Source organism: Rhinopithecus roxellana, chromosome 13, assembly GCF_007565055.1.
Source record: "Rhinopithecus roxellana isolate Shanxi Qingling chromosome 13, ASM756505v1, whole genome shotgun sequence".
Taxonomy (NCBI): domain Eukaryota; kingdom Metazoa; phylum Chordata; class Mammalia; order Primates; family Cercopithecidae; genus Rhinopithecus; species Rhinopithecus roxellana.
The window spans coordinates 4,018,646-4,032,601 of record NC_044561.1 but is presented as its reverse complement, the minus strand read 5'-3'; the positions used below and the strand labels follow the sequence as shown (position 1 = coordinate 4,032,601).

Genomic DNA, 13,956 nt, shown 5'->3' with positions numbered 1-13,956 from the left:
AGGGATCAGAGCAGCACTAACAGGCGCAAAAGTAGAGCTGTCAAAATGGGCTAGTTTTCCTTGGGTTCTGAAGAAAATGGATGTGCAAAGGCTTGGCTCCACTACTTGTAACAAGCTCTAGCCCTTAAAATGAAATTAACTTCCTACTCAGGCACCCTGCTAGGTGCACAGCTATTCAATATACACACAGAGAAAAGAAATATTCCTACTGTCTTTGCAAACTCTGGTGTACCTCTCAGTGGCAGGAGAATAAACATCAACCCTGGTTCAAGAACTGATCTGTTTGGATGGTAGTCTTCTCTCATCCTTCCCAGGGCAATCCAAATGATAGAGAAGGGGGTTTGGAACCTATAGGTATGATCAGTGAGGATTCCCATACTTTTTTTTTTTTTTTTTTTTTGTAGCGATGGGGTCTCTCCATTGCCCAGGCTGGTCTTTTTTTTTTTTTTTTTTTTGAGATGGAGTCTCGCTGTTGTTGCCCAGGCTGGAGTGCAGTGGCGTGATCTTGGCTCACTGCACCCCCCGCTTCCTGGTTCAAGTGATTCTCCCTGCCTCAGCCTCCCAAGTAGCTGGGATTACAGGCGTGGACCACCACATCCAGCTAGTTTTATATTTTTAGAAGAGACAGAGTTTCACCATGTTGGCCAGGCTGCTCTCAAACTCTTGACCTCAAGCAATCCACCCACCTTGGCCTCCCAAAGTGCTGGCGTGAGCCACTGCGCCCAGGCTGGTCTTGAACTTTGGGCTAAAGTGATCCTCCTGCCTCAGCCTCCCAAAGTGTTGGGACTACAGGCCTCAGCCATTGTGCATGGCCCCAAAACTTACGGCACCAAGGATCCCTTTATATTTTCACCTTAGGAACCTGAGGAGAAAACTCAAAAGTGTTTTTGTGTTCTCTCACTCAGTAACAATAAACACATAAGACTTCTGTGATCAAACGTATGAGGGTTTTTCCCCACACTAAGCAACCAGTCAGTTCTGCAGCAGACACCAGCTGGCTGTCCTTCAATTCTCTTCCAACACTATCTACCTGGAGATAGCATCAGATTCCACAGGTTTGGGGCTCAGTCCCACAAGATTGCTCCCACCCCCATTAGACAACATTCACAAGTCCAAGCCTCCAGCACTTCTGAGCTTCAAGTTGGGGTTCCCATGACCCCTTCTTTTTAATTTGCTGGAGCAGCTTGCAGAACTCGGGAACACTTAGGTCCATTTACTGGTTTATTATAAAGGATATCACAAAAAATACAGATGAAGAGATGCATAGGGTAAGGTATAGAAGGGGCATGGAGCTTCCAAGTTCTCTCCAGGCATGCCACTTTCCAAAGCCAAGTGTTCTGTTCTCCGAAAGCTCTCTGAACCTGTCTTCTTGGGCCTTTTATGGAGACCTCATTGGATAGGGATGATTGAAGCATGGACAACGGTGGAAAAATGGGAGTAGACAAAAGAGGCATAATCTAATACAGATGGAGTGGGGAAGTCCAACAAGGCCTGTCCACATTTCTTCCTCCCAGGTAAGGGGCAGAATCCTTTCTGAAATGGGGGTCTCATGACGTAAAATCAGACAAGGTAGGTCAGAGAATTCTTTTTATGGCCAACTCGAAGACAGGCAAAGGAAGATTATACTTTTAGTTTCTATGGCCTACCTTGGGGAGAAAAAGCAGCAGGTGAAAGGAGGTCAGGAGAAGGTCTGAGAAAGAGACTTGTTTTCTGAGGCCCGAAGTGCCCAACATTGTAACAAAAGCCTAAAACAAGGGCTTTGGGAGTTATAAGCCAGGAAATAGATGAAAACCTATATATATATATCCTCATATCACAGAACCCAAGTTTTGAATCATTCTAGTTATATTTAAGTAGTACGCTAACAAGCAGAGCATACTACTTAAATGACTGGCACTGAACACAGAGTGTCATGAAGCTTTAGTTAGGCCGTGTAGCTTTCTTAAGGGAAAATGAGCAGTTTCTGTTGGGCTTTTGTAAACAATGAAAATTGTTCCCAGGCCCCCAGAATAGTTCACCGGGCTCCATTGCAGCCTGGATAGCCTGGGCCTATGTTTCTCTCATAAATAAAGGACAGCAGAGACAACCGCACCAACTAGAGCCTAGGCATACTGGGAACTTGCAGCAATCACTCAGTCACACACAGCTGATATTTATTACGTTTATTCATAATTTGCTTGTTTGTGCAGTGCTTAGTGGACAGCACATCTCAGGGAGCCTGCCAGAGCCTGGGGTGGGATATGGTCATGGACCATACAGGAAGCTTCACCAGACTGGGAGGCTGAGGGCCTTCCCTGAGCCCTTCTGCTGATAGGGAAGGCAGAGAAGCTGAGAGCATCACCATTTCTTCAGTTACTGCTTTCTCCTTTCTGTAATGCCTGGAAGAAAGGAAAGCAGCAGTGAACTGGGCAATAGAGTAGTCTTCCATCCGCAGACTGAAAGAATTCCACAAAGTGCTTCTATCAAACATGGCAGGAGAAAGGCAGCTTTGAGCACGTTTGATTGTTTATGCATATGTTAACTGGGCATTCACCACGGGCCAGGCACTGGGGGCCCAAAGGTATAAAAAATGTCTCCTGCCAGCAAGAAGCTCAGAGTCTAGTAAAAGTTTGGTTTGAGTATGTTTAGACACATAATACCAAGTATTTGAAGAGATGTACTGGAGGTACTGGTTGCTCAGAGGAAGGAGTAGTCAACTTTCAAATGAAGGGAGGAAGGAAGACTTCAAAGACACTGTAGAAGGGGTGGAATTAAGACCCAGAGCTCTCGGAAACAGTCTTCCATGTGGGAGGAACAATGAGCCAATGTTTGGGGGTGGGTATGAGTGTGAAAACTCAAGAAATGGTGAATACTGGGAATCGGTGTGTGGCTGGAAATATGGAAGATGAGACTGGAATAAGGTGTGTGACCAGATTATGGCAAGCCTTGAATGCCAGGCTAAGGAGTCAGGAGTGTCCTCATCTTTGACAGTAATGCCATGAAGCACATATTAGAGCACATGAAGTTGGCTGGGCACAGTGACTCACGCCTGTAATCGCAGCACTCTGGGAGGCCGAGGTGGGTGGATCACCTGAGGTCGGGAGTTTGAGACCAACCTGACTAACATGGAGAACCCTGTCTACTAAAAATACAAAATTAGCCGGGCATGGTAGCGCATGCCTGTAATCCAAGCTACTCAGTAGGCTGAGGCAGGAGAATCGCTTGAACCTGGAAGGCAGAGGTTGCAGTGAGTCGAGATCATACCATTGCACTCCAGCCTGGGTAACGAGCGAAACTCCATCTCAAAAAACAAACAAAAAACATTAGCCACCAAATGGGTAAATTCATTAAAGCTTCTGCCCTTAGTGTCCAAATGCTGCTACCAGGCCAGACTGCATCACAGACAGATGCTCCACCCTGCTTCCTCGTCCATCTAGGGTAAAGCAAGTCTTACCTGTTAGTCATCATCATCGTCATCCTCTGGAACAAAAATGTCATGTTCCTCAAGTAGAGCGGCAAAGTTCTTGCTAATGAGTGTCCCGACATAGAGAAAGGGGATCACAATGGAGAACACACGGAGAAGGCCAAAGGACATCTGCAGAGGGTCAGAGTGGCAGCTGTGAGCTCCAGAGCCCACTCTGGCAGGACCAAAGAAGACCTGGCCCTCTCACGGACAGACCCTCCTGTGGACCTCAGACCCATCATAAGCAACTTGATTTTAAAATCCTTGGAAAAATTCAGGGCAAGAAAAGTAATTAGAAAAGGAGAGGGCCAGGCGGGGTGGCTCACACCTGTAATCCCAGCACTTTGGGAAGCCAAGGTGGGTGGACCACCTGAGGTCAGGAGCTTGAGACCAGCCTAGCCAACATGGTGAAACCCCGTCTCTACTAAAAATACAAAAAAATTAGCCCAGCATGGTGGCGCACGCCTGTAATCCCAGCTACTTGGGAGGATGAGGCAGGAGAATTGCTTGAACCCAGGAGACAGGGGTTGCAGTGAGCCAAGATTGCACCATTGCACTCCAGCCTCAGCAACAGAGTGAGTCTCTGTCTAAAAAAAAGAAAAAAGGCCAGGCGCAGTGGCTCATATCTGTAATCCCAGCACTTTGGGAGGCCAAGGCAAGCAGATCACAAGGTCAGGAGTTCGAAACCAGCCTGGCCAACATGGTGAAACCCCATCTCTACTAAAAATACAAAAAATTAGCCGGGTGTGGTGGTACACGCCTGTAGTCCCAGCTACTCAGAAGACTGAGGCAGAAGAATCACTTGAACCCGGGAGGCGGAGGTTGCAGTGAGCCGAGACTGTGCCACTGTACTCCAGCCTGGGTGACAAGGTGAGATTCCATCTCAAAAAAAAAAAAAAAAACAATAATAAAAAGGGATAAGGTGACTGTTATGGCCATCAAAGTGGATGAAAAGTCCACTGCAAAGAAAAGTCTAAGCCACCCTAGACATCTAAAGTTAGGACACAGCCTGCTAATTACTTTAAATCCCTACAGGCAGACGGGTGCACCAGTACTAGGAGGGCCAGACTACGGTGAGCTCTACCTGAACACGAAATACACGAAAACCGCTGACAGAAACATGTACACTGAAGGGATATTCTATACAGTTCATTAAGTAACAAGTTCCCTGATGCCTGAGAAATTTTGATTTAAAAATTTTAGAAACAGATGTATTTGAAACTGGGCATGTATTTACACTCAAAGACTATTTAGATGGATTGGGAGAATGTCAGTAAAATCTCAGCAACGTTTCTCTCGTATTCCTAGAATTTTAAAAAACGTTTTTTCCAACTGCTTTGATAAGGCAGGTCTTTCCCAACATGGACCTGCAGTCAACTGTGTGAGTTAGCATAGGCCAGACTAGCTTTAAGAGAATGTTTTCTTAACTCCCACACCACAAGGCCCTGCAGTGCTAAAGCAAACTTTTGCTGGATATAAGGGACTGTTTTCGTTTTCCCTAGAAAAACGCAAGCATGTGACAGCGTTCAGTGTTGGAAAAAGATAGAACCTGATGGGGACGGTACCAGGAAGAAACCCGGATGCTGCGGCCTCAGCGATGGCCTTGGATACTAACTTCACCGCTCTAGCCTGATTGTTCATTTGAAAAACCGTGATTTTAATAATTCCCTGTACATCTGTCAGGACTGTAAATCACATGAATACTAGGTGACAACTCATAAAAAGATGAGGCCCGTCCCACGTACCCTTTATTTACAGAGTCCTTTCACAATTCATATTTCATCCCATAAACTAGGAGACAGGCAAGGCAGAGATTACAGGACTGGTCTAAGCTAGAAGCACACGGCCTAGTCTTCTGACTCCAGAGGAGCAGAGCACCCCACCTCTCAGGACAAGCTAATGTGAAAAGCCATCTTCCCCTCAGCGTTTTCCCCCCATCTTCTGTCTACCTACCATTTTCTACACACCTGTCAAAATTAGCAACTCACTAGCGTATTTATTCTTGGTCCGCCTTCCAGTCTAAGGTAATCGTTATGATTGGCCTTGGCTCCCGTCAATCAGCGCCGCCCTCACGCACTCCCCACAATGATTGGCCTCAGCCCCTTCGCCCCGTCTCCAGGCAGACACTCACTTTCACCGGTTTGGGCAAAATGGCGCCGCTGCGGGTAACGATGACTGACCTCGACGGTACCAGGCTCTGGCCTAAGCCACTCCGTGCGGCGGCGACATCGCCATCTTTCCTCAAGCTAGGCCCGCTTCGGAGAGCCCCGGACCTGACTGGTGCCAGTGCTAGCCAGCGAGCCGCTCCGGACGCCATGCCCCCAGCTCCGCCCCTCACCCGGGCACCCGGACCCCACCGCCCGGCCCTGGTGCCGCCCTCGGGAAGAACACCGCCCGAAGCCTCGCGAGACTTTGAGGAGCACACGAGAAGCCCAGCCCTCCCATTCGTGCAGTGCTGGCGGTGGGAGGTGTTTGTCACTGGCCAGCGTGGTAACGTCACGAGAGCAGCGGCACCGCCCCAGCTCCCTACGTCCGCGTCCTCCGGGGCGGGGCTGCGGTCCTGGATCCCGCACCAAGGACGGCAGGGTAGCCAGAGCAGGACCTAACGGCCGGCTGTGGAAATAAACCCAGGGAGACGAATGAGTAATAATGAAAAAGCTTTACTAGTGTTTTAACCGCGTACAAAACACTGTAGCAATAAGAGAAGGGCCCGTGTTATCTGTGCTTCAACAAAATGCAGTGGCTGCGGAGCTTCCAGGCAGGGCTGGGGAACAGGCCGGGCGCCCGCCCTGGGCGCATCTCCGCCTCCTGCGGGTAAGAGGCTCCGAGCGTCCCCCTTAGGCCTAGTTGGGTGCGGGTCAGTCCTGCCCAAGGCCCCAGTGAGGGGAGCCGAGGCTAGGAAGGGGCAAGTTTTGTGTGTTTGGGAGGGGGTGTCTCCTCCCGGCCTCTGCGTCTTCCCCCTGCGGCGTCAGTCTGGTCAGGCTCTGGTGACCCAGCCGCTTTGCCTCCCAGAACACTAGAAAAATCACGCTCGATGTTGGGAAGAGTAGCAAGGAAAGGTCCTGGCAGGTACACTCTGGGTGACAAACAGGGCTATGAGAGTTTCCAGGTGGTTTCTCGAGCAGCTTCAGTTTACCGGAGCCCAGCCAGGAGAGAGAATTTTAGCACAGGAAACGGAATCCCGTGTCCAAACTCCTAGAATACCCAGGACTGAGAACCAAAGCAACAAACTTTACCCAGGGAGCCACGCTGCCTACCCACCTCTTCTTTAACCCCTCACTTGGCAGCTCCAGGAGTTGGCTGCTGAAGACAGAGTACAGGCGGGCATTTCGTTGACATAAAAAAGCTACAAGCCCCTTCTGGGGCAAGGTCCAGCACCATCTGTTAACAGGGGAGCCGGGGAGAAAGGATGGGACCCCAACACTCTGAGCAGAATAAATCTCTCTTCACTGGCCAAAGACCCTCTGCCTCAAAGGGCCCTACCCAAACTGCTGAGTGAGGATCCCCAGTCTTCCCACCCCTCTCAGGAAGAGCTGGGTCCCAGAAACTCCTGTGACACAATAAATCCACTTTCTCTGACAGTGTCAGAGCCTCAAGCCAATACTGCAGCCTACCTCGGATTTAAATGCACACGAGACTCCGCAGGTTGGAAATTATGGCTCTAGAGCCTGGTGTATAGGTCAAAGGTAGGGCAAGCCTGTGACACTCTCAGGTGACATTTCCCACTTCCTTCATTTCATTAACATCCCCTGGGAGGGGCCAGTCAGGCCAGTGAAGTCAGGAGATTGGGGTCTTGCTCTGTGGCGTCCATGTCTCCTTTCCTCTCTGGACCTCAGGAAATAAAGAGGATGGAAGGAATGGTCCCTCAGTCCCTTCCAGACACATGGGTGGATCTGGAATCTGGAGAATGCCTAAATAGCAGGAAGGAGAGAACCCATGTCCCCTCCCAAAACACAACGTTGGAAATGGGTAAACATTTAACTCCTGAAAAAGAACTCGCCCTGGTTTCCTGACTCAAAGGGTGCAGACTTAGGGCTTATCCTGTTCCTCACATTTTGGCTGGCTCCTCTGGGCCCTCTGCTGCCAACACTGCCGCAGCTCCACGATCTCCTGGCCATACCAGTCATGCAGGGTAGAGAAGCAGGAGGTCTCAGGGGACACAGGGCTCTGCCCCCTGCCTAGGAGAAGGCTGGCAGGGCCCTGCAGCTCCCACTCAGCCAACCCCTGCCCTGAAGACCTGCTGCCCGCTTCTTCAACCAAGCCCACGGGGCTGCTGTCCTTGGAGAGGGAGTGGCCATTCTCCAGGCCCGCAGATCGGTGGTTAGGAGCCTGGGGCTTACAGCGGCTGGCAACAGACTTCCAGGATGAGCGGCGTTGCAAAGCGAGGCTCTGGCGTGCGTCCTGCAACTGGCTCTCCAACTCACGTACCACCAGGCGCATGTAGCCAAAGCTTGCCCGAGACAGTGCCTTCACCCAGGCCTCCTGGGCCGCCGGCCCTTCTGCGGCCAGCAGGTGTGGGCGCACTCCAGGGGCATCAAAGCAGATGGCAAAGGCAAACTCCTCAGGCACGGGAGCCTCAGCCAGCTCCACTGTGCAGCCTTCCAGCACCACCAGGCTCAGCGGGGCCCGGCCCTCGCGACTCTCAAAGGAGAACAGCAGGTTGCCCTTGAGGACAAACCAGCATCTTCGGCCAGTGCCACTAGGGGTCGATGGGGTCCCTGGGCCCCCCCAGGTGCGCAGGAAGCCCGTGTGGTCTGCTGGGGAGTCGCTGAGTGCATAGTGGGCTACACTCCTTTCATTCAGCTTCATGGCTCCCACAGGAACTGTGAGGCAAGAGAGATGGCCGCGGATCAGAGAGGGAGGTGGTTCCGTGCCCCACTGGGGAAGAGCACTGGCTCCGGAGGCGACCTGGACCCCAGCCCTGGAGCTCCTACTTGCTTGCTGTGTCCGTAAGGCCCCTAAAGTCTCCTGAGAAGTGGGCTCGTCTCTCCTTCTTTTTCTCTCAAAGGGATGTTGTGAGGATCATGCAAAAAAAAAACTGGACATTGGCGGACTTGGAGAAAAGAATAACAAGATTGCATCAGACAGGAGGCATGGCAGGACCTGGGCAGGGCTTTCTAAAATCCAAAGAAACAGGCGTCAGCTGAGCTGAAATGGACCCCAGACCCATCGAAACCACTGTGCTTAAACTATTCCCTGATCTGGGGTCCTCTCAACTCCCAACTCTGAGGCCAAGCTTCCAGGGTTTCCATGACCCTCCTGGGCCTCTACTGGCCTCTTATTTGCATATAGCAGTTGAATCTTATTGACCTAAAGGCAGAAGCTGAGGCACAAAATATAACTTTAAAGAGTTTACTTGAGTGAAAATAAGGACAACTGCCCAGAACAAACGTCTAAGTTGCCGTGGGGTGTGCTGCATTGGGCCTTTCCTACAAGCAAGTTTTTATAGGCAGAAGGGGGCAAGGATGACAAAGTTGTTTGGCATGAATTCTCCTTGGTTTATAGAAATAACATTGATTGGCGGGGTGCGGTGGCTCACATCTGTAATCCCAGCACTTTGGGAGGCCGAGGTGGGTGGATCACCTGAGCTCAGGAGTTCGAAACCAGCCTCGCCAACATGGTGAAACCCCATCTCTAAATACAAAAATTAGCCGGGCACAGTGGCAGGTGCCTGTAATCCCACCTGCTCGGGAGGCTGAGGCAGGAGAATTGCTTGATCACAGGAGGCAGAGGTTGCAGTGAGCTGAGATTGTGCCATTGCACTCCAGCCTGGGTGACAAGAGAGAAACTCCATCTCAAAAAAAAAAAAAAGAAATAATATTGATTAGTGATTGGCTATATATTGTTGAACTATAGGGTAAGAACTGTAGGGTGTCCAGTGTACAACATTTTATGGCTACTTGGTGTCCCTCTAGAGCCACGTAGCAAGTGGCTTCAAGAGGTAATTCTTGATCCTTCTGTAGTTCATGAGTGTGATGATTGGGTGTTCACGTGCATGTGTGAACCGTGCCACCCTTGAACCTTGTTACCATGTGGGCACATTACCGATCTGACATGAAGAAAAGAAAATAAAAAAGTAAAAGAGATAATTCTTTAGCTCAAGGGAGGAGTAAGACTTGACAGCTGTTGCATTTCAATATGTCTGGGCCTGATTATTTAAAGGGGCTCCAGTTCCTCAGATAAAACATTATTTTTCTCTCTCAATATGCAGCCTTCAGGGCCAGATGGGGACCTACTCTGTAAACAAAGAGTGTAGCATAAACCCAGGGTACAGCTGAGAAGATCTAACCATAACCATTGAATGTGGGTGCCCCCAGGATCATGAACGGCACTTAGTCCAACTGTCCTTACTCATGGAAAACCAAGGCCCAGCGCAGGGAGGGGAACTTGCCCAAGGTTACATGACCGATGAGATGCAGAGCTTCGTCTCCCAAATCCCTCACACGCTACCCACTTACCAGCAGGGCTCACTGGGGGAGGGCAGGGACCTCTTGTCTGGCCACACAGCTCAGCCCTTGGACCACCTAGTTCCCAAAGAGCCTGCAAAACAATTCTCAAGCCCAGTCAGCTTATCCCAAAGAATGAGAACTCCTACTCCACCTTCGAGGCCTAATGAAACCACAGCCTCCACCAGGAAGCCTTCCGTGACCCCTGAGAATCCCCCCACCCATCTACCCAGCCAGGAACCCCTGAGCAGCTTAAGGGGCTGGGTCCCCTTTTCTTGACCTTTACTCTTCAGACCCCAGCTCCCTGCCTGAGTCCAGGTCAGAGCTACACGTGCCCTCATGGTTCCTAGCTTTTCCCTTCTAGCATTTCCCACTCAGTTTCTTTGTGGCTTTAACTGAAGTCACCTAATCTGGGAGGCCTTGCATGATCACCGTATCATCTAAGGTGGCTCTGACCACCAGGGTGGCCTGACGTAAGGTCATCTGACCAGTAGACCCCCCATTTCTGGTTTCCTTCATCTCACGATGTCATTTGTGTTTACAGCACTGTTCCCAGCCCCAGAATGTCTAGGGTGGGGCTCGGCTAAGTTCCCAGGAGAACCCCAATATCCAGCACTGTGCAGGGCTCAGAGAGGCCCTCAGGAGGGATCTGTTGAATTAATGGGAATACATCAGTGGAGAAATCAAAGTCTCCCGCCCTCCCGGAGCCTACAGTCCCACAGGGAGAAACACACTGTAGGCAAACAAAATAAATACTAATAAATTAATGAAAGAATAATTAGTGAAATAAGAGGTACCAAAAGGACCGGTAATGCTAAGGGTTATGGAGAAAAACAAGTCAGATCCCTGGATGGGGAGAGAGGCCATTCCAGTAGGGGTGGCCCAGGAAGTGGAAGGAGGAGATCACAGATGTTTGCCAGAGGAGTGACCTCACTGGGGGTCCTGGGCCCGGCACTGGGGCACACCGAAGGGGTGGGCAGCCCGTGAGGCCATGCCCCCTCCCCTCTCCCGCCTCCGGGGAAGGGCGCTCCCTCCTCTCCACCAGTAGGGGGGTCAGGCCGCCCGCACACCCGGCCTCCCGCCTGCCCCGGCGTCTTCCTGGATTCTTTTGTTGGACGAGAGGCGAGCTGGGGGTGCGAGACCGCGGTGCCAGTGGCCACTGCGGGGATCCCCAACCCGGCTGTCGCCCTAAACAGGGGTCATCTCGGTCAGGGTCTCCCTGGCTACCGCCTCGGTTTCCCCGTCCTCGTGTCGGGGCTGTTACCCACCACGTCCCCGCGGCCACGCCTTCCCTGGGGCCACTTCCTCCCGGAGCCCGCCAGGTCCACTCTCACCTCCCGCCGCCGATTGCACCGAAGCCCAAGAGGGCGATCTCGACTCGAGACCCCTCGCCTCCGCCTGGGCTGCAACGTGGCCGCGGGAGCTGGGAGACCCCGCCCGGGAGGTTGGAGTTACCGCCCCTCCCCGCCCAGTATTCACCCGGCCCGGGATCTCCGAGGCGGCCTCGGGATCTGCGAGGGCGGGAAACTGAGGCCCGAGAGGGCGTTGAACTGCCCGAGCCACAGAACTGGTCGGTGCCGGTGGCCTCGAACCCAGAGGTTCTCAGATGGTCCGCGGGCCTCGGACCCATCGTCCGGAAAACTCAGTCCATCTCTTCCTCTCTGGTCCCCCCTCTCCCTGCTAGGCCTGCTTCCGGGGCAGAGCCAAACCACAGACGTCTCGCTCTGGGCACCTCCTAAGGGTGGGCTCCTACACAGCCTGCGAGGGCCGGTCAAGCTTTTTTGGCCACCCACCGGGCCACCGGGGTCAGCTGACTTCTGCCTCTGGAAATTACCCATTTCTGCTTCCCTGGCCTGAAGCCCACCGGCAGCCCCCAGGCTCTGCCCTAGTGGGTCCAGGAGGCGGCCTGCGGTGAAGGTCTCGGGAATGCACAACCAAACCCAAGAGACTGGAGCTTCTGGAAGGCCCTGGAAGCCAGAGGTGTCCTCAAACATCTGCCATGAACTTGGCTCCCACCTCAGAGCCTTTGCCCTTGCAGTTCCTGCAGCCTAGAATGGCCTTCCTTCCCACCCCCAGCCGCAGCTCCACTCCTCAGGACGCCTCTGGACGCAGATTTGAGTCTCTGCTCAGAGGTCCCCTCTGGGACCATTGCAAAGCAACCTGCCTTGCAGTCTGTGTCCCATCCCTGGGGTGTTATTTCCATCAGAGCACTCACTGCTAGAGTAAACTCTCCTATGCTCATACTTTTATTTTCTTGTTTATTGCCTGTCTCCCCTACTAAATTTTATTCAGTTAATACTATACACCCAAATAAATGTGTTAGAAGGTAATAAGTGGCACGGAAAAAACAGAGGAGGATAAGGGAGATGGGAAATTGTGGGAGTAGGGAGGTTGCAATTGCAAATAGAGTGGTCAGGGTAGGCCTCACTGAAAAAGTAACATTGGACAAATACTTGAAGGAAATGAGGGAGCCAGTCATGCCAATTCCAGGCAGAGGGCACAGTCAGCGCAGTGGCCCTCAGGCCTGTTGTGTTTGAGGACCTGCAAGAAGGCCAGTGAGGCTGGGAGGCCTGGGGAGGGGGTGGCAAACAGTAAGAGGTGGGGGTGGAAGGGGTGGGATGGGGCTCTGTAAATCTGGGAGGACTGTTAGTCTAGACAGGGCTGTGAGAAGGGACCTGAGAGATTTCAAGGCGTACTCTCGCTGCTGTGGCGAGAATCAATGTCAGTGGAAGCTGGAGACCAGTGAGGAGCCTGCTGCCATTATCCAGGCGAGATGTCACAAGGGCGGTGAGAGCAGGGAGGGAGAGGCAGCCAGATTTAGAATGGCTTTTGAAGGTAGACAACACAGGATTTGCTGAGGAGTTGGATGTAGGGAGTGAGGGAAAGAGCAGGAAGGACTGCACAGTTTTGGCTTGAGCACCTAGGAGAGTTGTCATTATCTGAGATGTGGAAAGTGGCCGGTGCTTGGTCTGGGTTATGTTTGAGATGCCCAGTGGTCATCTGAGTGAAGGTGCTGTTAGGGGTCAGAAAGCGATGCCTAAAAATATGACACTTGGACGTGCTGAGTACTTTGAACCAAAGGGCACTGGAAGAGCCTCAGAAGCAAAGTCTCTCTCTGACCTTCTCCTGCCCCCCTTCTTTCTCCCGTTTTTCTCCTGCAAGGCAGGCCATAGATACTGAAATTCCTCCTCCTTGAGGTGAGTTACAGAAACTACAAATATTGGCCGGGCACAGTGGCTCATGCCTGTCATGCTAGCACTTTGGGAGGCTGAGGCGGGCGGATCACAAGATCAAGAGATCGAGACCATCCTGGCCAACATGGTGAAACCCTGTCACTACTAAAAATACAAAAATTACCTGGGCGTGGTGGTGTGCGCCTGTAGTCCAAACTACTCAGGAGGCTGAGGCAGGAGAATGAATCACTTGAGCCTGGGAGGTGGAGGTTGCAGTGAGCAGAGATCGCGCCACTGCCCTCCAGCCTGGTGACAGAGGGAGACTCTGTCTCAAAAAAAAAAAAAAAAAAAGAAAGAAAAAGGAAAAGAAAAAAAAGAAACTACGAATATTACTGGAAACATCCCCCACCTTTCTGTGTCAGGCCTGGCCATAAAGGAATTCTCTGACCTACCTTGTCTGATACTAGGCCATAAGACTCTCATTCCAGAAGGGGTCCTGCCCTCTTCCCAGCAGGAGGGAATGCCACACAGAGAGAAGAAGAAGAATCTGAACAGACAGACACTGCTGGTTTCCACACTCAGCTGTTAACATCAAATCATTCCCTTTTGTCTAATTGCGTTTATACAATCGTCTATTCCTTATTCCTTTTTTCTGTTGCCCAGGCTGGAGTACAGTGACATAATCACAGCTCGCTACAACCTCGACCTCCTGGACTCAAGCAGTCCTCCTACCTCAGCCTCCCAAGGAGCTGGAACCACAGGCACCTGCCCGGTTTTTTAATTTTTTGTAGAGACGGGGTCTCACTATGTTGGACACAGGCTGTCCTTAAATGTCTGGCCTCAAGCGATCCTCCTGCCTCAGCCTTCCAAACTGCTGGGATTACAGGCATGAGCC

General features: G+C 51.7%; 2 protein-coding genes and 1 non-coding gene across 12 annotated transcripts; 1 reads left to right on the top strand and 2 right to left on the bottom strand.

Moving 5' to 3' along the window:
• Window positions 1-2,141: 2,141 nt before the first annotated feature.
• On the bottom strand, window positions 2,142-5,831 carry SMDT1 (single-pass membrane protein with aspartate rich tail 1). The gene is made up of 3 exons (XM_010373572.2): window positions 5,574-5,831; window positions 3,434-3,574; window positions 2,142-2,378 (listed from the first exon to the last, which is right to left on the bottom strand). The coding sequence occupies exons 1-2, from the start codon at window positions 5,757-5,759 to the stop codon at window positions 3,437-3,439; spliced, it is 324 nt and encodes a 107-aa protein (XP_010371874.1). The 5' UTR covers window positions 5,760-5,831; the 3' UTR covers window positions 2,142-2,378; window positions 3,434-3,436.
• Window positions 5,832-6,086: 255 nt separating this feature from the next.
• On the bottom strand, window positions 6,087-13,143 carry PHETA2 (PH domain containing endocytic trafficking adaptor 2). 10 transcript variants are annotated; one of them, XM_030915625.1, is made up of 3 exons: window positions 9,901-13,143; window positions 7,495-8,559; window positions 6,087-7,267 (listed from the first exon to the last, which is right to left on the bottom strand). In XM_030915625.1, coding segments are annotated over exons 2-3 (759 nt in total). In that variant the 5' UTR covers window positions 8,252-8,559; window positions 9,901-13,143; the 3' UTR covers window positions 6,087-7,265. The 10 variants fall into 10 exon arrangements, with proteins under 10 accessions (XP_030771485.1, XP_030771482.1, XP_030771477.1 ...); XM_030915622.1 differs by having other exon boundaries at window positions 6,087-8,265; window positions 8,377-8,559; XM_030915617.1 differs by having other exon boundaries at window positions 6,087-8,559; window positions 9,901-9,982; window positions 11,157-13,142.
• Window positions 9,394-9,497, top strand: LOC115893080. Its single transcript, XR_004053035.1, has one exon. It is a non-coding gene; the product is annotated as a small nucleolar RNA U13 (small nucleolar RNA).
• Window positions 13,144-13,956: the final 813 nt, after the last annotated feature.

Excerpts from the sequence above, each read along its gene's own strand:
- SMDT1 (XM_010373572.2), bottom strand. The coding sequence starts at position 5,759 with ATGGCGTCCGGAGCGGCTCGCTGGCTAGCACTGGCACCAGTCAGGTCC. Across the intron at positions 3,575-5,573 it reads TTTTGCCCAAACCGGTGAAA|ATGTCCTTTGGCCTTCTCCG; the intron begins GTGAGTGTCTGC and ends GACCCTCTGCAG.
- PHETA2 (XM_030915622.1), bottom strand. The coding sequence starts at position 8,251 with ATGAAGCTGAATGAAAGGAGTGTAGCCCACTATGCACTCAGCGACTCC.